This window comes from Schistocerca piceifrons, chromosome 3 (assembly GCF_021461385.2).
Source record: "Schistocerca piceifrons isolate TAMUIC-IGC-003096 chromosome 3, iqSchPice1.1, whole genome shotgun sequence".
Lineage (NCBI taxonomy): Eukaryota > Metazoa > Arthropoda > Insecta > Orthoptera > Acrididae > Schistocerca > Schistocerca piceifrons.
In genome coordinates this window covers 333,856,398-333,883,398 of record NC_060140.1, presented here as the reverse complement: position 1 = coordinate 333,883,398, position 27,001 = coordinate 333,856,398, and the positions used below count along the sequence as shown (strand labels likewise).

The following is a 27,001-nucleotide window of genomic DNA, read 5'->3' as shown; positions in this document are numbered from 1 at the left end:
GGTAGTTTAACTAATAGTTTTGGTCAGTTAAGGTCGTATTCATATCAACTGTATGTTAGATATGTTGCATACCTATCAGGCATTACCTTCTAACTATCGCTTTCTTTACATATGCAATCAGTTTCTTACTAGATTCCCGAAAAACCAGAAGGGGTAAACAGTCTAGACACTGAGTAAGGATATATAAAAGGTCTTATAGCCTACGGAATATTTTTGTTGTACTTAGTTATGCTCCAGTCTGTTACATAAAAATAAGCAGTACATAAAAAGACTGCAAAACAAAACTATATCAAACATCACTTCAATACTTCTTTGAACTTACATAGAAAATGTCCCTGTTGTTCATAAACAACTTTTGCATTTATCAATAACAACAGGAAACTCTTGTATTTGATCATGCTGAAGAATGTTCTGTCAAGTACAAAATAACAACAATAATTATACATTTATTTTTGTGTTTGTGTATGTAAATTACACTTTCATCAAAAGTAATTTGTTTGATTGCATAAAAGCACAGAAATTATGTGATCAGCTAATTTTTATCACTTGTGAAATGCAATTTCTATTCTGTAAGGATATAAAGCACATAATGGACTACCACTGAGTGATGTGCAGTTCTAATTGCATGGAAAACAAATAACCAAAAAAAGAAACAGTCAACTCCCAGTTTCTCTCTTATACATTCATTTGTGTTTCTTTCCCTACCAATGCTACTGGTAATCCTACCATTTACTATATCATTTATGTAGTGTATCAAGACTACTGAACCATACTTTTGATAGAGAGCAACTCTACACCCCATTAATATACTACCATATTCCTCTTTGCAACATGCAGTTCCAGCATTCTGTCAAATATTCAGAACTGAATTTGTTACGGAAGAGAATCTCATCTTTCATTCTGTATACAATTTAAATACATATATGAGTAGTAAAGCTAGCTGAAGAGAAAATGTTAAATACACTCTGAGTGGTCTCTCCAATTACATTTACATTAAACCAAGTAAAACTTGTTCATATCAACAAGCAGGCATGCATTGCACTCAAGAACAAGAAGGGTGTTTAAGCATACAATTTTCTATCCACAAGTGTCGTAATCTAAGTAACCTATGGTTATGAATACCTGTATTAGTTTTTTTGTTTTCAGCAAACCATATACACCATCTCAATATAAAGACTATTCTGCCACTTTTCAGTATCATCCCTATCTTTGCTGGCTTTTATGCCAACACTGTATAAGCATGAAAGCTACCTTTCGGTAGTAAATCCATTTAGCTGCACAAAGCCAGTGACATACCACTTTGTAGATGTGCCCTTTGACTTCTTTTAGCATTTACCTCTTATTTGTCCTTTCACACAACTGAAAAGATGCTAAGACTCCAGTGATCCAAGCAGTGTGACACCAAGTAACCTTCTTCTGAAGACATCTATCACTGCAGTCCTTGCTTTGTTTTTTGATGGCAGATCCTAATGGTGCCATTTCATACTCCAGCATCATCTTTTTTAAGACTAATAATTATGGAACCAGCTTTCATCAGTTCTCACAATACTCAAATAAATTGTCTCCATTCAGAAATTTCTGGATATAGATTTGGATGATAGTTCCTTTTCTGAGCTCGTGATTTTTCGGATATTAATGTGTAACCCATTGGACAAAACACTTACATAACATAGAATTTAAACCATTTTCTAGATTGCATTATGTCCTATTTCAAGTTCTGATGCAATTTCATTCACAGTGACATGTCTTCTCTAATTTATTTTTATTTTATTTACAAGTTCCATAGGACCAAATTCAGGAGCAAATCTCCAAGGTCATGTAACATGTCAGTACATGAAGTTATAACTTAAAAATAATAGCAGATAAAAATAAAGTGTTTAAGAACCCGAAAAAAGCCAATCCATAAGTTTAAGTAAAAGCAATCAATAATACTACAAGAATCTGCTTAATTTTTCAAGGAACTCCTTGACAGAATAGAAGGAGTAATCCATGCGGAAACTCTTCAATTTTAATTTCCCAGACTCATGAACAGGAGTTGACAAGAGGTTCGTGAAATTTACACCACTTATTGCCCGAATCGCTCATTTCTGAGCCAAAAATATCCTTCTATAATGGGAAGAGTTACCCCAAAATATAATACCATACGATACAAGCGAATGAAAATAAACAAAGTAGACTAATTTTCGTGTAGAAGGATCACTCGCTTCAGATACCATTCAAATAGTAAACATGACAGCATTAAGTCTAAAACATCAGGTTTTGTTGAACTGTATAGGTCATCAACTGCACTATTTGAAACTGAGCCGGTGTTGCACACAAAATCCTTTACTACCAAGCTAATGTCATCAGCAAACAGAAATATTTTAGAGTTACTTGTAATACTATCATTTATATAAATAAGAAACAGGAGTAGCCCCAACACTGATCCCTAGGACAGCCCCCATTTGACAGTACCCCACTCAGACCCCACATCACAGCCATTCTCAACATTGTCAGTAATGACCTTTTGCTGTCTGCTGTTAAAGAAAGAGGTGAACCAATTGTGAGTTACTCCCCGTATTCCGTAATGGTCTAATGCCGGGAGCAATATTTTGTGATCAACACAATCAAACGCCTTAGTTAAATCGAAAAATATGCCTAGTGCTCAAAACCCTTTGTTTAACCCATCCAGTACCTCACAGAGAAAAAGAGAATACAGCATTTTCAGTTGTTAAATGACTTCTGAAGCCGAACTGTACATTTGATAGCAAATCATGTGATATAAAATGATCAATTATCCTTACATACACAGCCTTTTCAATAACTTTAGCAAACACTGATGGCTTAGAAATAGGTCTAAAATTGTCTACATTATCTCTTTCTCTCTTTTTATACAGCGGCTTTACTACTGAGTGCTTCAGTTGTTCAGGAAACTGACCATTCCTAAAGGAAAAATTACAAATATGGCTAAATAGAGGGCTAACATGTGCAGCACAGTACTTTAATAATCTGCTAGGCACTCCAGAATATCCATGAGAGTCCTTGGTCTTCAGTGATTTAATTATTGACTCAATATCCCCTTGTCTGTATCACAAAGGAGTATTTCAGACAATCTCAGAAAGGCATTTGCCAAGAGAGTTATGTGACTCCCTGTAGGAACTAAATTTTTATTTAATTCACCAGCAATGCTCAGAAAATGATTGTTAAATACTGAACATATACCTGATTTATCAGTAACAGTAATATTTTTACTACGAACTGACTTGATATTATCAACCTTGTGCTGCTGACCAGACACTTCCTTCACAACTGACTATATGGTTTTAATTTTATTCTGTGAATTAGCTATTCTATTTGCATACCACATACTCTTGCTTTCCTAATAACATTTTTACGCACATAACAATACTGTTTGTAACGGGTTACTGTAGGTTGATTGTGACAGTTTCTAACATTTTGATATAATTCCTGTTTTGTTCTACATGCTATCCTTATCCAACCAGTCAACTACTTGAGCTTCCTATTACTGCTAGTACCCCATTTAGAATGTTCTAATGGAAATCAACTCTCAAAGAGCACGAGAAATGTGTTAAGGATGCATTATAGTTATCATGTATGTTATCGGCAATATACACATCCTGCCAGTCTTGTTCCTTGACAAGGTTTAAAAAAATCTCTATTGCTGTTGGTTTAACTTTCCTACATAGTTTGTAATTATATGCAGTGCTTTTTTTCTAAAAAAAAAGTTTGAGGGTACTCTGACATTGGATATAATGCAGTGAAAATTACTTATAACTGAAGCATGGGATACCACCCGTGTGCTTTTAGCCATGTCATCATCATGGTAGCGGGACCGTAGACATCTATTGGTAGCTCGGCGTTTGAGCGTACGCATATCCGTTTAGCACTACCATCGCCCACTATTAGCGGGTGATGGCACTACGTGCTTGTCAAAATGGCTGCCAGTGATTCAGTTGTCAAAAACGGTTGCCGCAGCTTCGAAATGACATTGCTTTTCCCACCAAAAACTGCACTTGTATCGTTCGTATTGCAATTACCAACACAAAAAAAAAGAAATAAAAAATTTATGTCCATGAAATAATTCTTCGGCACTCTTCCAAGTTCTCAACATCATAAAAAAATTACTTTGTCGACGAAAAAGTTTAGGGGTACGCATCCCCCAGTGTTCCCCCAGAAAAACAGCACTGATTATATGTGACATTTGTTTGAGTACAAAAGCCTTTTAGTGTTAGGATGCAGTTCGAAAGTGACCAATGTGAGGTTACCTTGGATGCTCACACTTCCATCTTTAAAGAGTTTCACCATCTCCTAACATTGTTGGTGCCAATGTGCAATGAGGACTGAGGAGTTTCAACAGCACATTTTTCCCCCTTTAACATGCAATTCAATGAGAATGCACTGTCTAAATGAAACATGTATGTCAGCCACTCTGTGTATGTAGCATCTTGTCATGTGACAGGTTAATGCATCACAATTTTTCAACATAGGGGTTTGTTGTTGTTGTGGTCTTCAGTCCTGAGACTGGTTTGATGCAGCTCTCCATGCTACTCTATCCTGTGCAAGCTTTTTCATCTCCCAGTACCTACTGCAACCTACATTCTTCTGAATCTGCTTAGTGTATTCATCTCTTGGTCTCCCTCTACGATTTTTACCCTCAACGCTGCCCTCCAATACTAAATTGGTGATCCCTTGATGCCTCAGAACATGCCCTACCAACCGATCCCTTCTTCTGGTCAAGTTGTGCCACAAACTTCTCTTCTCCCCAATCCTATTCAATACTTCCTCATTAGTTATGTGATCTACCCATCTAATCTTCTGCATTCTTCTGTAGCACCACATTTCGAAAGCTTCTATTCTCTTCTTGTCCAAACTATTTATCGTCCATGTTTCACTTCCATACATGGCTACACTCCATACGAATACTTTCAGAAATGACTTCCTGACACTTAAATCAATACTGGATGTTAACAAATTTCTCTTCTTCAGAAACGCTTTCCTTGCCATTGCCAGCCTACATTTTATATCCTCTCTACTTCGACCATCATCAGTTATTTTGCTCCCCAAATAGCAAAACTCCTTTACTACTTTAAGTGCCTCATTTCCTAATCTAATTCCCTCAGCATCACCCGACTTAATTAGACTACATTCCATTATCCTTGTTTTGCTTTTGTTGATGTTCACCTTATATCCTCCTTTCAAGACACTGTCCATTCCATTCAACTGCTCTTCCAAGTCCTTTGCTGTCTCTGACAGAATTACAATGTCATCGGCGAACCTCAAAGTTTTTATTTCTTCTCCATGAATTTTAATACCTACTCCGAATTTTTCTTTTGTTTCCTTTACTGCTTGCTCAATATACAGATTGAACAACATCGGGGAGAGGCTACAACCCTGTCTTACTCCCTTCCCAACCACTGCTTCCCTTTCATGTCCCTCGACTCTTATAACTGCTATCTGGTTTCTGTACAAATTGCAAATAGCCTTTCGCTCCCTGTATTTTACCCCTGCCACCTTTAGAATTTGAAAGAGAGTATTCCAGTCAACATTGTCAAAAGCTTTCTCTAAGTCTACAAATGCTAGAGGGGTAGAGAGAGGAAATGAGTTCACACAGTCTTTAGCCTCTTCAGAACGTCCTGACACGCTTACTGTAAAACATGTCTCACTCACACTCTCAGGAATATACAAGTGCTTCTCATGTCACAATTCCACAGCATTCTGAGGACAAGACACCCCAACTGTTGTTCACCAGGCAAGTACACTGAGCCATAAACAGAGCTGTTGCTTACTTTCCACAGGGAATAGCACACATGCAATCCAGTGGGCTTGCAACATCAAACACACGAGGAAGATGTAGCTATTTCATTTTAGTGGTAGCAACTGTTTGGTACAAACAGGAAACAGCTGTAGTAAGCACAATAATTTTAGTGAATACTGATGTCAACAAAACAAAAATCAGCCTAATAATATCTTACAAATATCCCAGGAAATACAGTGAAATATTTTTGTATCCATTATATCGGGCACAATTCAACATACGAACAACTGTGAAATATTTCAAGGCAGTCAGACATCAACCTTCTCTGTATGTTACTATTGTAGATATACACAACTATGTTAGCCTTTTTCTGGATGTGAAAAGTATTTTTATATGTAAATTGGAAATAACAGCTTTTGTCATGTTGCTGTATGGTATGCACTAGGCCCATTTTCCTTGTACTGTCCTTGTGTAATAACCTCCTTACTTACCTTCTTACCAATAATCTTCACATACAAATAAAGCCCCTTTTTACACATGCAACTGTCTTGTTTTACTAGACTACTCACGGCAAGTCAGTCAATTGCAATTCCTTGGGCATACTGTTCCTGAACTGAGACTCCCTTTACCATGAGTTGACATTTTTTTCAGACATGGATGCCAAAACTGTGTGTTCTGACTACTCTGGAAGTGAGGTTATGACAAACTGTCTTACTTACAAAAAAATGGAATATATTATCATCATTTAATAGGATGGCAATTGTAGCATACTTTTTAAGAACCAAAGCCAAATTCACAGTAATGTTCTCAGAAAAAGTGTACGGTGAAACCACCACAATCCTGAAAACTTGAGTAACATGGAAAGCATTGTCCAATTATTACAAAACATTCATTTGCTTGATAAAATAGAAACATACCAATGTTTAGAGGGCAGTATGTTGCACCTTTTTACTTCATCCTTGACTCTTGTTTTCTTTCCGAGTAGCAAATTTCATCAAAAAATACTTTTATTTGTCAATAACACTGATTTTTCTCATTGGTGAAATAGTTTTCATTAGAAAAACTTCTTTTAATCTATGTATGTTCTTATTCATGCTGCTTCTTTGTTCAAGTATTGTAAAATCTAAATAATTTCTTGTACTTCCCAATATTTGCTCTCGTGAGAAGAGAGGTAAAAAATAAATTCTCATGCAACATCCATGAAAACAAAATAAGTAATAAAGATGAAGACACAAATTCCATTACTATAACACAAATGATAATGGTGACAATTGGTAAAGTTTCAATATTGGCCAACAACACAGCTGACCTGTTTCTGCCTACGTGCCATATTCAGAAAACTCTGGATTTTAGAAATCAGCACTTCGCATAATCAAATGATCTTTTTTTTTTTTTTTTTTTTTTTTTTTTGTTTGTGGTTTTAGGGCGCAAAACTTCTATGGTCATTAGCTCCCAGCCCGTGACGTAGAAAACAGGAAAAAAACGAAAGTTAAAATCAGCAGCAATGGGAACAAAGTCATAAAATTTGAGAAACTAAAGGCAGAAGGAATGCTTAAAAATCCACGATAGAAAGGGGTTGGTTGTCCCCGAAAAAAAAGGCTTCAAATGACTGACGTCATTTCACTGTCACTAATAAACTGTAGAACGCGGTCAGCTGAGCGCGTGTCATCTGCTAAAATCGACGAGAGATCGGGCGATAGCTGTAGATGGGAGCGTAACGGATTAAAATAGGGGCAGTCAATTAAAAGGTGTCTGACCGTCCACGGCTGAGAGCAGTGGGGACAGAGTGGGGGAGGATCACCGCTTAAAAGATGTCGATGACTAAAAAGACAGTGCCCTATCCGGAGTCTAGCTAAAATTACCTCCTCCCGACGACGCGATCGGGAGGAAGAGGTCCATGCGCAAGGAAGGGGTTTCACTTCCCGCAATTTATTATGGGGAAGTGTTGACCAATGCGCATGCCATAAATGAGCAACTTGGCGACATAAACCGCTCCGTAGGTCGGTAAACGGAAGAGACTGAATAGCTGGCCGAGGAAGAGAGACTGCAGCCTTGGCCGCTATATCGGCCGCCTCATTTCCACAGATACCAACGTGTCCTGGGAGCCAGAGGAACGCCACTGAGACGCCCCCCAGGTGGAGCAAGCGCAGACAGTCCTGAATCCGGTGGACCAGAGGGTGCACAGGGTAAAGAGCTTGGAGACTGAGGAGAGAGCTGAGAGAATCTGAGCAGATTAGGTACTGTATCCGCTGATGGCGGCGGATGTAGTGGACAGCCTGGAGGATAGCGTAAAGCTCCGCAGTATAAACCGAACACTGGTCGGGAAGCCGAAAGTGATTTGGGGTGTCGCCAACAATATAGGCACCCCCTACACCTAACGATGTTTTCGAGCCATCGGTGTAAATAAATGTGGCTTCCGTCATTTGTGCACATAGAGCAGCAAATGCCCGACGGTAAACAAGTGTAGGGGTACCATCCTTGGGAAATTGACATAGGCCTCTGAGCAAGTCGATCCGGGGACGGAGCCAAGGCGGTGCTGTACCCCAAGTTGTCAAGAAGGTTTTAGGAAAGTGGAAGGAAAGGGAATGGAGCAGTTGACGGAAGCGGACTCCCGGGGGTAGTAGGGAGGAGGAGCGGCCTGCATACCCGACATCAAGGGAGGCGTCGAAAAAAAGGTCATGGGCTGGATTAGCAGGCATGGAAGACAAATGGCTAGCATAACGACTCAGAAGGGCTGCCCGCCGATTGGATAGCGGAGGTTCAGCAGTCTCAGCATAAAGGCTTTCCACAGGGCTGGTGTAAAAAGCTCCAGACACTAAACGTAATCCACGGTGGTGGATAGAGTCGAGACGCCGAAGAATAGACGGCCGAGCAGAGGAGTAGACTATGCTTCCATAATCCAATTTCGAGCGCACTAAGGCGCGATAGAGGCGGAGGAGGACCACTCGGTCCGCTCCCCAAGAGGTGCCATTCAGGACACGGAGGGTGTTAAGGGAACGCAGACAGCGAGCCGAAAGATAGGAAACGTGGGAGGACCAGCACAGTTTTCTGTCAAACATAAGACCCAAGAATTTAGCGACGTCGGAAAACGGAAGGTTGACAGGACCTAGATGTAACGAGGGCGGAAGAAACTCCTTACGTCGCCAAAAATTAACACAAACGGTCTTACTGGGTGAGAAACGGAAGCCGGTATCGATGCTCCACGAGTGGAGGCGATCGAGACATCCTTGAAGACGTCTTTCAAGAAGGCTGGTCCGTTGAGAGCTGTAGTAGATCGCAAAATCGTCCACAAAGAGGGAGCCCGAGACATCAGGAAGGAGACAATCCATAATTGGATTAATGGCAATGGCAAACAGTAATACACTTAGCACGGAGCCCTGGGGTACCCCGTTTTCTTGGGAGAAAGTACGGGATAGAGTAGTGTTCACCCGCACCCTAAATGTGCGCTCTGCCATAAATTCGCGAAGAAAAAGGGGCAGCCGGCCTCGAAAGCCCCAAGAGAACAGTGTGCGGAGGATGCCTGTCCTCCAACAGGTATCGTATGCTCTCTCCAGATCAAAAAATATTGCTACCGTTTGGCGTTTCCGGAGAAAATTGTTCATGATATAAGTGGAGAGAGCAACAAGATGGTCAACGGCAGAACGATGTTGTCGGAATCCGCATTGGGCTGGTGTTAAAAGACTGCGGGATTCCAGCCACCAAGCTAAACGGTAATTCACCATACGCTCCAAAACCTTACAGACACTACTCGTGAGAGAAATGGGGCGATAGCTAGAGGGGAGATGTTTGTCCTTTCCAGGTTTCGGAACGGGAACGACAATAGCTTCCCGCCATCGCCTGGGAAAGGTACTGTCAGTCCAAATGCGATTATAAAGGCGAAGGAGGTAGCGCAGGCTATGGTTTGATAAATGCAGCAACATTTGGACATGGATACCATCCGGTCCTGGGGCGGAGGAGCGAGAAGAAGAGAGTGCATGTTGGAGTTCGCGCATGGAGAAAACAGTATTGTAGCTTTCGCGATTTTGAGAGGAGAAAGCGAGATGTCGCACTTCCGCTGCACGTTTCTTCGGGAGAAACGCTGGCGGGTAATTTGAAGAGCTCGAAATCTCAGAAAAGTGCTGACCCAATGAGTTAGAAATTGCGACGGGGTCCACTAAGGTATCATGCGCGACAGTGAGCCCAGAGACCGGGGAGAACCTAGGCGCGCCTGAGAACCGTCGAAGCCGACTCCAAACTTCCGAGGAGGGAGTGAAGGTGTTAAATGAGCTAATAAAGAATTGCCAGCTTGCCTTCTTGCTATCGCGGATGACGCGACGGCATCGCGCACGGAGCTGCTTGTATCGGATACAGTTGGCCAAAGTTGGATGGTGACGGAAAATGCGAAGAGCACGTCGCCGCTCACGTATTGCGTCACGGCATGCCTCGTTCCACCAAGGAACTGGGGGGCGCCGGGGCAATTCGGAGGTGCGTGGTATTGAACGTTCCGCAGCTGTGAGAATAACGTCGGTAAAATGTGTGACCTCATCGTCGACGCTGGGAAAGCGACGGGCATCGAATGTCGCTAGAGACGAAAAAAGTGTCCAATCGGCTTGGGCAAACTTCCAGCGTCGCGAGCGCATATATGGCAGTTGAGGCTGCAGTCGAAGGACACATGGAAAGTGGTCACTCGAGTGTGTATCATCAAGGGCGAACCATTCGAAGCGCCGGGCTAGCGGAACAGTACCGACCGCAAGGTCCAAATGAGATAAATTTGCCGTGGAGGCAGACAAAAATGTGGGGACCCCAGTGTTGAGGCAGACTAGATCCGCTTGGTGGAAGACGTCTAGCAATAGTGAGCCACGTGGACAAGGATGTGGAGATCCCCAAAGCGGGTGGTGGGCATTGAAGTCCCCAACCAGCAAATAGGGGGGTGGAAGCTGATCAAGAAGATGAAGGAGATCAGCTCGTGCCAGTGGTGTAGACGATGGAATGTATACCGTACATAGAGAGAACGTGTATCCAGAAAGGGAAAGACGGACAGCGACAGCTTGGAAGGAACTGTTTAAGGGGATTGGGTGATAATGGAGAGTATCATGGAGCAGAATCATGAGTCCTCCATGGGCTGGAGTGCCTTCAACAGAGGGGAGGTCATATCGGACGGACTGAAAATGAGGGAGAACAAAGCGGTCATGGGGACGCAGCTTTGTTTCCTGAAGACAGAAGATGACCGGCGAGTAGGATCGTAAGAGGATCGACAATTCATCCCGATTGGCGCGAATGCCGCGGATATTCCAGTGGATAATGGACATAGGGTGAACAGAAAATGGAGAAACGTGACCAAGGGCGCTGTCAACTCAACGACTGCTCAGAGCTTGCGACCGACAGCATGGAATGGCATTCAGTCGAAGGCAGAAGATCCTGATCCATAGGTTGGTCAGGAGCAGCTCCTGCCACCAACGATCGGCCAGTTGACCGGCCACCAGCAGTGCGCCTCGGCGACACGGAAGATGGCCGAGGGCGATTTCCGCCAGGTGGTGCTGTAGTTGGGACACGCCTTGGCGGAGAAGGAGAGGAACTGTGTTTCTTCGTAGCCTTCTTGGAGGTATGATGTTTAGATGAAGGAGGAACCGATGGTTGTGAAGTTGCAGTACGTAAAAACTCTTCACGAGAATGCTCTTTTTTCGAAGACTTGGCGTCTGACTTTTGGGCTCGAGATTTAGCAGAACCCGACGAAGGGTGAGCCATAGAGTGGGCAGGCGAAAGTGGTGAGGTTGAACGGGCGATCTTTGCGCTGGCCGATCTGACGACCGTGGTACTAAATGTGAGGTCGCAAGTCTGCGTGGCCGCCTCCTTTGTTGGCCGAGGAGAAGCAAGGACAGTGCTGTATTTTCCTTTCTGAGGCACTGTGGGCTGTCGACTGGCGAGTAACTTTCGAGCAGCAAAGGTCGACACCTTTTCCTTCACTCTTATTTCCTGGATGAGCTTTTCATCCTTAAAAACGGGGCAATCTCGAGAGGAAGCAGCGTGGTCACCCATACAGTTGATGCAGTGAGGGGATGGAGGTGGACAAGCACCCTCATGGGCATCCTTGCCACACGTAACACATTTGGCTGGATTGGAACAGGACTGGCTGGTGTGATTGAACCGCTGACATCGATAGCAACGCGTAGGGTTTGGGACATAAGGGCGAACGGAAATTATCTCATAGCCTGCTTTGATTTTTGATGGGAGTTGAACTTTGTCAAATGTCAAGAAGACAGTGCGGGTTGGAATGATGTTCGAGTCAACCCTTTTCATAACCCGATGAACAGCGGTGACGCCCTGGTCAGACAGGTAGTGCTGAATTTCTTCGTCAGACAATCCATCGAGGGAGCGTGTATAAACGACTCCACGCGAGGAATTTAAGGTACGGTGTGGTTCCACCCGGACAGGGAAGGTGTGGAGCAGAGAAGTACGCAACAATTTTTGAGCCTGGAGGGCACTGTGTGTTTCTAACAACAGGGTACCATTCCGTAATCTGGAACAAGACTTTACAGGACCCGCAATTGCGTCGACACCTTTCTGAATAATGAAAGGGTTGACCGTGGAAAAGTCGTGACCTTCGTCAGACCGAGAAACAACAAGGAACTGTGGCAACGATGGAAGAACCGTCTGTGGCTGAGACTCAGTGAACTTACGTTTGTGAGCAGACATAGTGGAAGGTGAGGAAACCATTGCGGAAGAATCCCCCATGATTACCGGCGTCTCCGATGGCGCGCTCCTCCCTTGTGGGGGCCCTCACCGAGGGCACACCCGCCTTAGGTGATTGTTCACACCTCAGGTCACACCTCCCGACAAACGGACGGAGGGACCAATCGGCACTTTCGGAAGGTATCAGCTCGGGTAATCACCCCTCCCTGGGCCTGGCCTTTACCAGGGGGTACGTACGTGTCCTACCTGTCTACCCGGGGCGGGGAATTACGCGTTACCCCGTCACCGGCTACGCATGGAAGTGCGTGGGTCGGCCTTCAGACACGCACAGGGAGGAAGAAAGAGAAAGGGAAAGGAAAGAAGAGGGGGTCTCAAACGCCGCAGCGGAGAAAAGGGTAAAGAGAAGAGGTAAGGAAAAGAGAAGGACAAAGGAAGGAAGAAGACATACAAGCAAGGAAGAAGAAGAATGTGGCACATTTACAAGCGTCCGTCTCCGGACGTAGGCGCAAACCATACTCCCAGAGGGGGAGAAAGTGAAGGAAAGAACCAGAGGTGAGGGGGGGGGGGTGAAGACAGGGGATGGGGAAGGATGCGGAAAGGGAAGGTATGCAGCCCGGAAAGGAAGGAAGGCCACATTAGCTCGGGGCCCCGTGCTCGCTACGCACGTATCCACAAAAGAGGTGTGGATCCCCTGGGGGGAATCAAATGATCTATTTACACACATGCATGCAGTGTGCGCCAATCACAAGCAGTCTATTTTAGGTATGATTTTTTTTGTGTAAAAGAGGCTTCAGTGCACAATTTTTAACAGATAGGCATTTTGGCTTCAATGCTTCTTTAGGACATTCACCACCTTGTTAGTAACGAGAATATCGACCAGAGATTGTAGATGCTGTAGTATTTATTTTATATATGAAGCAATGTCAAACATGCTGTCATATGTTACAAAAAACTTTGAGTACTTGTCTATTTAGACCCACAAAAAGTATTCAGACACTTTTTTTTAATCAACAGTTCCTCTGGCCACATTCTCATGCTAACATCCACTATATGTGTGGAAAAGTAAGTTCTGGCACGAAGGGAATATGACTTTGAAAGTTGCAAGTGGACGAATGATTGTGACAGAAAGAACATACTGGGGAGGATGAAAATTTACAAAACTAGGCACACAAAACTTTAATATAGCCACAGAAAACTTAAAACACATAGCATCCATAATGTATACCAAGCACCATTCTAAACAATGTGTTGTTTCTTCAGCTTAAGAGGTCTTTAGAGCATTAATCCATTGATTCTATCAGTTTCCAAAATACAGTACTTGCCATTAAAACAGCAAAAGCATGAAGGTGGCATGCAATTAACAACAAACTAGGACGAAAATTACTACATGGTTGGATATGCACATGATTATCATTATAGCCCAACTGCATAACATAGGTAGGTGTAACAGCAATGACATTCCGTACATAACGAAATGTTCAGCGATGAGTTTTTCGTTCAGAAATCACATTCATTTTATGACTTATGTATGAAAGACAATTGTCTATGAGCACTTACTAGAATTCGACAGCTTCACTCATCCAGTGCAGCGTCATCCACGAGGCAAGTTCACAACCTATCGAGACTGATTTATGATTCCACAATAATACTATCAGTGCTAGTCATGATCCCATGAATGTTATGCAAATTGATGGGTTCAAGAGTGCCATATACACCACCATGCAGGACCTCAAAGCACCCATGCATCTTGCACGAGATGACAGACATTGTTCGCTGAGCTGTGGATGACTGTACAGCCACATCACATACCTGAGTCACGAAATGGGCTTCTTGAGAGTAAAAAAAGTATCCACATGGACTGTGTGACGGAGCAACACAGGCTGTCTGCATGGTTATCATTTTTGTGGCTTTCCTTGATATGGCAACACAGAGGTGTGCTCTGACAGAGTTGGGCCAAGCAACAACACTGGACTCACGAGAGGTAACACATTTCTTTTCAGATGAGTCTCAGTTCTGCATAATCCATCAAGAACGTATTCATGTATGGAAGCTTCAAAGAGAACAATAGTAGTCACATTGCATTCGCCAAGTCATACAGGCCCAACACAATTACCACTGGTTTGCATAGACGGTAATCTAGATAACAGTTGTTAAATTTCTAACATGTTAAGGCTGGTGGTTGTGCCCTATTTCCTATAACACTTTCTTTCAACCAATGCAATCCAGCATTTCTCCTATGCTGTCCTGATCTATCTCAATAAAAAATTCGTCAACTGTTGCCTATACTTCACAAGCCACTAAACGTTGTTTGGCAGATGGTATTTTACATACCACTGTTTCCAATCAAAACTTTATTCACAGTCATGATTGTTTCCCTTGAATGTACCCACTATACCTTCAAAGAAAGGTAAGCTTCTGAATCCACTACTTATGCATCCTAAAGAAAGCACTAAATCACCACTATACCGTACGGTTCACTGTACAGATCACAGTGCACATTGGGTCTGCATCTCTGTATGCACAACATGTAAAAATGTACGGGAATTCAGCAAACCAACTCACATCTTTGATTTAAATACATTACTTTGTTTTCATTAACCAGTGAATAAAATACGTTCATAATTTTTATTGATCCTAAAGCAAAAATTATTCTATTTATCATACCATTCTTTTTGTGACTAAGCATTTGCAAATTTGAATACAAAGTTTAGACCAAACACAAATCATGGGATAATTTAGTCGAAGAGCAAATACAATGTATTCAATGAAATGCATTTGTTTTTGAATAGGATCAACACTAGGTTTGGTTCTGTGTTATTTCTTTTTGTAAAAAAATTGATGTTACCATGTTAAATTAGAATAGATCAGTCAAAAATATGGCCTTTTAAAGTCACATATTGATACGCCCAACTGCTGTGTGTGACTTTCCATTTCTTGCACTTTCACGACAACGACAATTGTGACTTATTCTGTAATTGTTTAAATGTAGCCTTATCCTGATGACTACACCTCTAGGGAGTAGACCCTACACTAGCAGTACGTATACTGATTTTCACAGTCAATAAGAAAGGGCAGTACAGTTTAATACTTCTCAAGATGTTTTACTAGTTTCTCAAGACTTACGCTATTTATCTCAAGAGACCTGAATGAGACAGAGTTCCATACCTGCACGGTGCAATGTACATTACAGTGATGCATCATTTTTGTTACATATTTGGTATTTCAATTATAAAAACAGAATTCATTCAGCTTTCAGTATGACTCTCCTAATTTAAAATCCTGAGATTAGAATAAATATTACAATTAATTAGTTAGTTTTTTTTTCAATTCTTACATTAACAGAGCAGGAACTGACCATCTCTCTGAAAGAACCTTTCAAGCACTTGCCCAAAGAAATTTAATAAAACTATAGGAAAATTAATTTAGTGTAACTTGATCAGAATATGAACCCTGTCCTTTCAAACATAAATCATAGTGCGTTATAGGCCCTTTCTCAGTGATTATTTGTTGTTAAAAATGAGAAATGTTAAAGTGACTGCCACCTCTGGTTGGAGACCACTATTTCAAAAACAACTGCAACTGAAACTTCAACAAACAAAGAGTGTTTTATAATGATTATGCTAGAAACCAGTGAGGAAAGTTGTAGATATATTGTAGGTGAAAATGGAGCAGGAGTGTTAAACAAATGTACATGGTTTTCTTTTGTGGATTACAATTTAATGTCTCATTAATAGTCAGATAATTGAAGTAACAATACTAACTTTCTCTAATAACAAAAGAGAATAGAACCGTCTACTACTCTGATCAAGGAACAATTGTGGCTTGATGTAACTTACCAAAACCATAAAAGATAAACATAGAATGACAAAACAGTAATTATGCCATCTCATAATTGTGGCTTAAAACTGCCATAATAACAAGTAAGGAAACTAATGTCTGTGATTCAGTAATGCAAAATATGTCAAAGCACGGGAAAGATATTCCAAATTGAAATTTTACGTAAGGTAACTGAAACACGAATGAGTGCAATGAGGACAGAAAGAGTTAGGAATCAAACCCTTTTAAAAATTTATGCAACTGTGGAACTGCACCAAAATGTTGAAACATGGAACTGCCTGAGAAATATGCACAGATTTCAATGATAAAACCTTTAGGATTCCTGACTGCAATATTATACAATTTGATAGTGCTATGTTGACTATGTCACTGAATAGTTCATACATCAGACTTTTGCCGTGTGTGGTCCACTTTCACAGTTTGTTGGGAAAATAAAGCTTAAAGAAGAAACATTAAAGTTTGCACATCAATAAGCCCCCTTTTTTCTAAGAAATAGCTTAGCATGTTCCTTCAGACAGAGAGGATAAAACTATGAATTAGATTGGAGTGCATATAGAAAATTTAGATATATTCCAACTTGAGTAAAGTACTAGAGGATAGGTCAGCTATGAAACAAGATTATACATGATGACACAAGTCATCAAATACATAATTCAGTTCAATCTTCCAGGCTCAGAGACCACAGTCAATATACGAGGGCTGTTCAATACAGAATGATCATAATTTTTTTATGGTCATAATTTCTCGCACAAAAATTTTACCTTATGATATTCTGTTAGCTTAATGTGCAACAAACATGCTGTAGTAGTTTCATTGTTGGGATTCTTGGTTCCTGCCTGTGAGAGGCAGGCACAATCAGACATGTTCAGTATCACCTACTGCTGCAATGGAGGTAACAAGCGAGGAAAAATATGCGGTTTTGAAATTCTGCTTTTGTCTCAACAAATCTTCAGCTGAAGCCTATACAATATTACAGGAGGCCTATTGAGAGTCTGTTCTTCCCTAAAGTACAGCTAGAAGGTGCTTTAAAATGCTTAAAGAGGGGAGACAATCAATTTAAAGAAAGCTGGACCCAGTGCTCCAGTTACTGCTCTTATGAAAGAAAACAACACTGCAGCTGTCATTGTGAGAGAGGATCAACGAATTACCTGAAGATCACTTTCTGAAATACTAAACATTTCATTGGGTCCCACCCACATGCTGGTGACAGGAAAATTACACGACACGTTTGTGCACGATGGGTTCCAAGACTGTCGATGCCTGAACAAAAAAGGACATTTGCAAGCAGGTCTGCATGCAGTTAAAGTTGATGTTAGAGGAAGATTCCGAGTTTCTCTCAAATGTAATCACTGCTGACGAAACTTGGCTACATCATTTTGATCTTGAGAGCAAACAGCAAAGCTCAGTGTGAAAATCTCCATCACCAACCTCAAAAAAGGAAAAGTGGTTGCTTCTGCTAGGAAAGTTATGGTCATCTAATTCTTTGATATTCATGGAATGGTTTATCAGCATGTTGTACCGGCACACACATCAGTAACTGGACAATACTACAGGGATGTCCTGAAAACATGGAAGTCCATATCAGGTGCAAAAGACCACATTTCTGTGAAGCACGCTGGATGCTGCACCCTGATAATGCGCGGCCACATGTTGCCAATGCTGTTGCTGAATATCTTGCAAAAATCAACATCCCTCACCCTCCCTAAAGCCCAGATTTAGCCCCAAATGACTTTTTTCTATTCTCTAACATGAAGAAACACTTTTGTGGGAGGCATTATCAATGATCAGAAGCAGTGGTGAATGCTGCGGAGGCAATTTTGAAGGACCTCTCAAAAAATGGTTTCTAGCATGTATTTGAAGACTGGCAGAAATGCTGGGACAAATGAATCGCATTCATGGGAGACTACTTTGAGAAGGAACATCGAAATTATGAGTATGAGTAAAGGTATGTTGTAAAAAAAAATCATTCTTTATTTATTGAACAGCCCTTGCATAAAACTATTCACTGTCATTTTGTCCCCATCTGTGGGAGACATCTTCAGAGATAAATTGACAACTGCATTGAAAGATCTGGGGAAGCTTGAATTTATAGGAGCATAATGAGCCTTATAGAGAGCATCACCATTTGTCACTTGATGCTGCATGTGTGATTTTCTCTGGCTGGTAACATCTTTCTTGATTAAAAGTAATCAACTGTTACTTTCTTCATGCAAAGTCAGCAATTACATTTTATTTTATTTTGACTTTCTCTTATTTTGTGTTAAAATTAACACCATGTTTATAAATTGTATTGCCCCTCTACACAACTGCACATTAACACTGCATTGTCTAGTCTAAAACACTACTCTTTCTAATTTTATTTCATGAGCTTCATTTTGAAAAGCAAGTTGCGCTATGGCTAATTTATCAGTTTGTGCCAGGTGGTTAAGTTTTGGTTTGGCTAAGTGGGTGTTAATACTTCTTCCATTGTTAACACTTCATCTGGGTTTGCCTTTTTGCTAAGTTGTATGGTTTCCCAAAGATAAATAAGAAAGTGGTATCCTTACACTCTATTGTTAGTAGTTTGTATGCAGCCACTTACAAGCTGGCAAAGTATTTAACATTTCTTCTTCACCGATTTGTTGTCAAGTGTGAACGTCATATCTTCAATTAGCTGCATTTTATTCAATGACTGAAATATTTCAGTTTGGGTTCTTTGGATTTACTTATGAGTTTTGATATGGTATCTCTATTTACACAAGTCCCTCTGGAAGAGCCCTCAACTTGGATTAATGAAAAACTGGATGAGGAGTTTGTGAAGCTTAGTTGTCATGCACTGACTTGCATGTATTTTTCAATTAATGGTAATATTATAGAAAAGAATGATTGAGTGACTATGGGTAGACCTTTATTGCCCTCGATTATCAGTTTATTCATGGAAGACATCAGAGATAGGGCACTGTGGACTTTGGATTTGCAACAAACATGCTTCTGGAGATATGGGTAGACCTTTATTGCCCTCAATTATCAGTTTATTCATGGAAGACATCAGAGATAGGGCACTGTGGACTTCGGATTTGCAACAAACATGCTTCTGGAGATATGTTGACGACACGTGAACGTGATGCTCTGAACTGATTTTTGGACCACTGCATCTGCCTTCATCCCAGCATTAAATTTACCATGAAAGTTGAAAGAGATGGGAAGCTTCCAGTTTAACCAATATATACCAGTTGGTACCTGCATGCAAAGAGTTGCCACCCAAAGAAACTTCCGCTTGGCATCTGTATTTAAGGAAAGATGGCTACTCAAAGAAGCAGATTCGTCAGGCTATGGAGTTTGGATCATCCTCAGAGGTGCATGATTAGGAGCGTAGATCTGTGACCTTTGTTCCTTATGCTGGGAGCACATTCTTTTAAGATTAGAAGAATTTTAATGAGATGTGACATTAAGTTTGTTCTGTCCACCTGCTAAGATTAGGAGACTACTCAACTGTCATGGATGATTTGGGATTTAGGAAGCATGACATACAAAATTCAACATTGATGTGGGAAGGCTTACATTGGCCAGTTGATTTGCACATTTCAGGACAGATGCATGAAACACTGCTGTCTCACAGAGCTACAGCAGCCAGGATAACTGGCGTTAATGGAACAGTGCTTAAAAGGGGGAGATGGGGAGGAATGTGACAGGACCCTGACAGTTGCCAGTAGGTCCAGTTTTTCTAACAGTGTTTGTAAGGAAGCAACTGAAATTAGGGTGCAGACATTTTGATTAACAGAGATAAATGCTTTCCTTTTAGGGAAACATGAAACCCTGTACTACCTTGGACCAAAACACACTGTTTGGTGCAGCCAGCCCAAGTGTTTGTTGTTAGCCTTGGAATGCGTTATGTCATTCGCCGAGGTGCCACATTCTCACAGTCTGTGGGGCAGCACCTATGATGGAAGGCATATACGCTATGTAAGTATGGGGGTCTACATAAGGTACAGTTTCCAGCCTTGGCATCAGATTTCGACAGTACTGAGCAGCAGGAGCAGCATCTCTTTTGAAGACAGTAGATAGGTGGATCAGTGAAATATTTAGTCATTTTGATATTAGGATCCCACAGCAAATTCAAGGGGACTACCAAGAAATATTACACAAGGTAACCCTATGCTGTCACATCATTTGTATCTGTTGCTTTCCTGTATGCAATGGCTCCTAGCTCTGTTCATCAGTTTGATCGGTGATACATCCAGAAAATTAAGTTACCAATTGTTCTTTTTACAAAATGGAGGATAAAATAAAATCCTGAAAGACTAGCATTTTAACCAAGATGTCACATCATCATATGAGAAAGTGAAAATCTATAACACAATGACAATTGTAGCAGTGAAGAAGATGGAGTTAAATAAAAAAGGGTTGCCACCTCTGTACAAGGAGTAATGAGTGTTTATTTTTAATCAAGAATGATGTCACTAGCCAGGGATAATCACACTTTTGGCATCACATGGCAAATGGTGGTAACTTCTACGCAGATCATAATGCAACTATAAATTCGTGGGCAACTTGTGCCTTGAAAGCAGTTGTTGATTTGACTTTGAAGAGGTCTACCATAAAGAGAGGCAAATCATTTGTGAATAGCTTTGTACATTGACCACAGCCTCTCAACTGCTGAGAAGTTTAAACGAAAGTGAACAGCAATTGTAAAGGCTGCACAGTATCATCAAACGGAAAGTAGTTCTAATGCACATTAACCTTGCAACACTTTTTGGAATGTTACAATGAGGATTTAAGGCTCTTTCATTATTTAAATTCTTTGCCTTTCACTACCTGCAATAACATGTCAAAATTCAACATGTAAGAACACATTTCGGTACCCTAAACATCCCAACATTATGCTATACATCTCTATTGCTCCTACTGGTCCATCATGCCTTTCCACCCTTTCTCAGAACATCCAAGGCTACAGTATCTGTAAAATTCTCTCCTGTCATTTCTATCTGAGTTTTATAGTACTTTCATCTCCACCCCTCCTTTTATCCTTCTAGTCTGTCCGTAAACATGTAACATTTGTGCACAGGTAGGTGCATCTCCCTGAACACACTTTATCTCACCTTATCTGTAATATGGGCAAAATGAATTTTCTGTTAGCAATCATATTTTTCCGCTTCTGTAAAAGTCTGGGATTCTAAGCCTTTTAACCAATGTAATTATCAGCTATTTTGAATCTGAAACATTAAAATACATTTAACATTACTGTCCTTTGATATTTTGAGTTAATTTGATGATAGTCAAAACCACATGCAGAAAGATCACTATCTCTTACAATCTGTGTTAGAGAAGTGCAGCTATTCATGGAAAGTTTTACAGTCAGCAATACATACTCGTTTATTGTTTCATCTTCATGAATGAAAGTTAATTAAGAAATTGTTACTGCTTCAATCAAATATAAATATTAACTACCACTGTTATTACAGTATGGTAGTCAACACATACTGAGTTGTTAACGACAATGATGCATTGCTATTTTTTAATTGCTAAGAAAATGTTCAGGTTTATCAAAATCACACTTATTTCCATAAAATTAAATCCAAGAACAGAGTTTATGATGGGGAAGTGCAGAAAAGAAGGAATATATAGAAAGCACATTTCACATCAAATTCATAGTAAAATTAACAATTTAGGGAAGAGCCCAATAGCTGTGACCAGATGACACAACACGAATCACAAAAGTAAATAAATTTATTTCAACTCAAGCACACAGTCTCAGTTAAGCTTCAAAATCTTTTCAATATCTTGAATTATTGGTCCTGAGTTTCTACATTTTATGTGAATACACAATTATAAATAATACATACATACATAATACTACAGTAGCACTATTTAAATTTCATTTCACATAGCTCTCCTAAAATAACAGAAAATCACTTTTTCCTCCAGGAATGAAGTATCACAGAAATGATTTCTCTGCAGAGAACAAAATGTGACTAATCACAAGATCCATCTTTCCAACCATCCTTCCAACGCTCATCAACTAATGAACAGTCAAACTTTTCCTTACCTAGTTTGACATTTATATTATTATGAATTCTGCACAACCACTGAGAAAGGTCTTTTCTTGACTTGGTTTCAGGAGGGCTGACAGTAAGTCTGCAGGAGGAAAACAGACAATTAGTACTATGTATGTGAAACAACAATGATGTTAAAGATACTAGACTCTGGATGAACTAAGCAAGCCAACCAATTGGAATAAGTGTGAAAATAACTATTATAACAATTCTTGAAAACCTGGATGATGAACTGACATGAACTCACACATCAATTTGCATTTAATATCATAAAACTAATAGCTATGAGAATTTCCTTTACCAAAAGTCAAAGTAGCACCAATAAGTTCCATTCATAATGTGTTTTTGAAAAATCTGTTGTTCTTGTACTGTGTGTGATAAGTGTTCATTATCCAGCATTCAGAAAAATGCGTCAAGCCATTACTGAATACAAAATAACATATAAACACAAACAGATAATAATAACAATAATAATAATAATAATAATACTAGATTTGTTACTACTCTACTGATCTTAGGGCCAGTTACAAAGTTCAATAAGGAAAATTATGAATAAAAAAATGTACCTTCAAATGTTGAAGAAAAATTCTGTCCTCTTCTGAACACTATTTCTTCATAGTATCTTCCACCATTCAACTGTACACTTCCGTTTTCTTGAGAATGGGTCTCAATAAACTGTTCCAGTTGGCGTTCCAGATGTTACAAGACAAATTGCAAATTAAACAGTATGTTTCGAATAAAAACTCCTTATAAGAACTTTAATACTGGCCCTGTGACTGATTCACTATGGAAATTTATATTACAATATATTTTTTTTATATATTCAGTTTCCAACATTATTTGTAACAATTCATTGTTGATTAGCTGTTGTTTACTGGTGACGTAAACTGTAGATCAGCTGTAAATTGTATTCGTCACAAAATTCACATTTTGTCAGGAACGCACAGAATTCTGAGAGATGGTAAGCTAACTGTGCTACAGCATAAAAAAATTTAAAAGTGCGAAATTCCCAATAAATTTCACTCCACAGCAGTACTTCACTTTAGTTTCTAGAAGTTTAATAGTTAATATTCTGTGTGGTTCCTTTATGCATTTACCAATGTCATTTCTTATCTTACATTCTTACATACACAAGTGCGCACGCGCCCACACGCACACATGTGGGCCCGCACACGCACACACACACACACACACACAGAGGCGAGCGCGCGCGCGCGCAGAGAGAAAGAGAGAGAGAGAGAGAGAGAGAGAGAGAGAGAGAAGGCAACACCAATTCACCTTCCTTTGTCTAAAAAGAACAATACAAAAGAAAGATAAAAAATAACAATGCCGAAATTATGGGTTAGACCAGACTAAGACACCTTCAACAAATATATTAGCTGAACATACGACCAGATAAATGGGGGCCTTAATTTCATTTGTATGTGAACTTCGTGGACGTTTGCTGAATATCCCTTAGGCAAAAGCAACTTCCCTTGAGAAAGACAACATCAGTAAACATATCAATGGATTAATATGGTAAAATATTACAGAACTTACTGCAGCCACTATAATATGAGCTGGAATGTTATGGTATGAGTTACAGTCCAAATTTTTCATTTTTGACTCACATTTCTGAGGTAAATGTTTCCTGATTATCTGCTCTCCCTGCACAGTGACATGAGTGATTCTTTCCAATATAAGATAAGACCAACAAAATAGTCTACAACACTATCGCATAATAACAACAAACCGTACGCGAAGAAGTTGCCACAGTTCTTTCCCAGATGATTTTAAAAGTCCCTGCCACTCCCAGAACATAAGTGACAGAAAAAATTTGTGTTATGTCTACTTTCTAGAAATAAATTGGTTTCACACACACACACACACACACACACACACACACACACACACACAAACAAACAACTGCAGCCTCTGGCAGCTGAAGCCACACTTCAGATGTGCCTTCAACTACCAGAGGCTGAATTGTGTGTGTGTGTGTGTGTGTGTGTGTGTGTGTGTGTGTGTGTGTGTGTCATCTATTTTCGATAGGCATTGTTGGTCGAAAGCTTATACTGGGACAGTCTTTTTGTTGTGCCTATCTGCGACTCGGAATCTCCACTGTACGGTGAAGAGCGACTTTCCTTTTCATAATATTGTTACATTCCATCCTGGATTTTCCATTGTTTGATGTATCCAAAAAATTCATTTACAACACAGCATTAAAAGTGTCAATGCCTTTGAGGCATGTAGGAATTGATGAAACGCCTAAAATATGAACTTGAAACATTATAAATTGAGCAACATTATAAACTGAAAATATTATGTGCTGTACATGAAACAACTTTTTAATAAAACTAGTTGTGAGCTAAGTAAGTCATCTGCTCCGGCCTGCGCAAATAACAGAACACCACATCCAGAATCACTGGAATAACAAGGAGAAGCACAAAAAAAGCTACTGTATCGTCTCCTCAGCGGCTTTCTGCAGAAAGAAAGACTGAGATTTACATCTCGTCCGCGGCGTAGAAGAAGCACTAGCTTGCAGTGGACAAAGATTGGAATGTATACCATGTGGGGCATTTCTAAAGGTCCAGGGACTTGACAAATGCCTTTATAGGTGGTTTTTAATAAAGATAAGAGAAGGTTTATCGCTTTCCAGGCCAAGTATTAAAATCCAAGGTGAAAAATTTCAGTTGGATTTACATGGAAATGACAATTTTATCTCCTTGATTACTGTTCCACTCATTCACCTGCTGATGTGCTGCAATCAGAAGATGGAAATATAAAAACTTTGGTTTTGTCAAAAAATAAGATGGCATTATATCAGCTGCTGGATCAGGATATCATATGAGCATTTAAGGCTTATCACCATGAACTGCTCACTTCAAAACAATAAATTCAGATGAAAAAATGCAAATGTTTTTGAAATATTTTAATGCTAAGAATGTTTTCTATTCAGTAGGCCTGGCATGGCAAAGCATTTTGATTAGGAATTGCTGGAACATGTGTTGCATTGAATAAAATACTAATGATGAACACTGTAGTGACAAATTTCAACAGCAGTGACAGCCAATCTGCATGTGATGTTCTGCAGTGCTGTATTCATCCTGAAGACTTGAACCATTGGGTAGTTGTTGATAACAAAGAACCGATTTTGTAGACCATCGATGACAAGGGCATTGTTGATGTTGTTCAAAATGATAGTAGTGAAGCAGACGAGGATGAAGAAATTGAAGCTGAAAAAGAAAGGACAGATGGAGTACAGGTGGAATACTAGATAATATAAATAAAGTGATTACATGGATGGAGCAAAAAAGTAAACCGAGTTGTTGCACTCGATGAGCATTTAACAATACGCAATAATGAACTGTATGAAATGACATGCAGAAGAAAGCTGACTGACTTCGTAAAAGCAACAGAGCAATGACTTACTGTGGCTTGCAGGCAGTGTTATAAGTTATCATACTGTATTTGATAGTTTGCTTTATATACCACATTGAAACTGATCTTACTGTTTGGCCAACGTCTGAGTGAAGTTTGTCTAACTGCTGTACATTATTTGTTAAGTTTCTGAAATGTTTTTACTTCTAATGTTTCTTTAAATTTAAATACAGTATAGTACAGTATGTATAACATTGCACTGTCCATTCTTCCTAACGGCTCACTCTTGATACATTGTGGGTATGCTATAATGCAGGAGTATAGTGCGTCTCCCAACAATCGCCTTGTATCGGGCTTCATTATTCACTTCACAGACATTGCATGTAGTAGTGTTATAAATTGTGTTATTTACGATAATACAACAAATTTAATTATTAAGTTGAAGGTAATTGGTTAATGAAATTTTTTGAGATCAAAAATAAATGAGATTTTTGTGATTTTTTGTTTCTGTAAATGTAAGGGTCTTTTCCTATGACACCCAAATTACAAGTAATCTTTTATTCAATGCCACCAAATTAGGAAGTAGCACAAACAAAAAATCACACGGCTAAAATAAGAGCCATCCTACTGAGAAGTCATGGATCATAATGATTGTCCAAAACTTCCATTTGTCTCATGGAGTCAACTGTCACTGCAGTTATCAAGACAAAATAGAGTGTGCAATATGCTACTAGGTGTGTGTGTGTGTGTGCGTGTGTGTGTTTAATTTCTGCACGAGTGGATGGGTACTGGAGGTGGGAGAGAGCAATAATTCATTCACAAATGACCCTTCCTACTCTTTTACTAACAAAAATAATTATTTAAACATGCACTCTTATACTGTTTTGTTTCCAATGATACCCCCATAAGAGCCTAACACAGATGCTTGTCCTGTAAGCCAGGTGTTGGTACTCACTAATATCCTGCCCAACTGCAGTTTCATGAGATGCTCGCCACTTTGCACCAACTAGAAATGTGTGAAACTTAAAGTGAACTATCAGCACAGTTCTACTCAGAGGAAAATGTGTTGAAGGAAAATGAAAAAATTAAGCCACCATACACATTAGTACCAGGCATACAAATTAATAACTTCATTACAGGGACAGCATAGTGTGTCAATCTTATTACAGATGAAAAATGGGTCTCTCAGTTTATTCAGAATATGTTCTGGCCCTCAATTACAGCAGCAAGGAGAAGGATAATTACTCTCTCTCATATTGTAATACAATGTTAAATGAATTGGTATTTACATAGAGAGGTAGTTTCTGCAAGAATATCCAAAAGAACTGATGCCACAGACACTCACTTT

At 40.0% G+C, this 27,001-nt stretch overlaps 1 protein-coding gene across 5 annotated transcripts in view; it reads right to left on the bottom strand.

The window, feature by feature from the left end:
- LOC124788328 (FAD-linked sulfhydryl oxidase ALR) overlaps positions 1 to 27,001 on the bottom strand; it is a 416,232-nt gene that overhangs the window by 374,498 nt on the left and 14,733 nt on the right. The window contains exon 4 of one of the 5 annotated variants that reach the window (XM_047255572.1): positions 21,950 to 22,375. The exons of the other annotated variants lie outside the window; for them this stretch is intronic. Coding sequence (XP_047111528.1) covers positions 22,213 to 22,375 — 163 coding nt within the window. The 3' untranslated portion in view covers positions 21,950 to 22,212. Of the gene's footprint in view, positions 1 to 21,949; positions 22,376 to 27,001 lie in introns of those variants that run through there. 5 annotated transcript variants of the gene reach the window in all.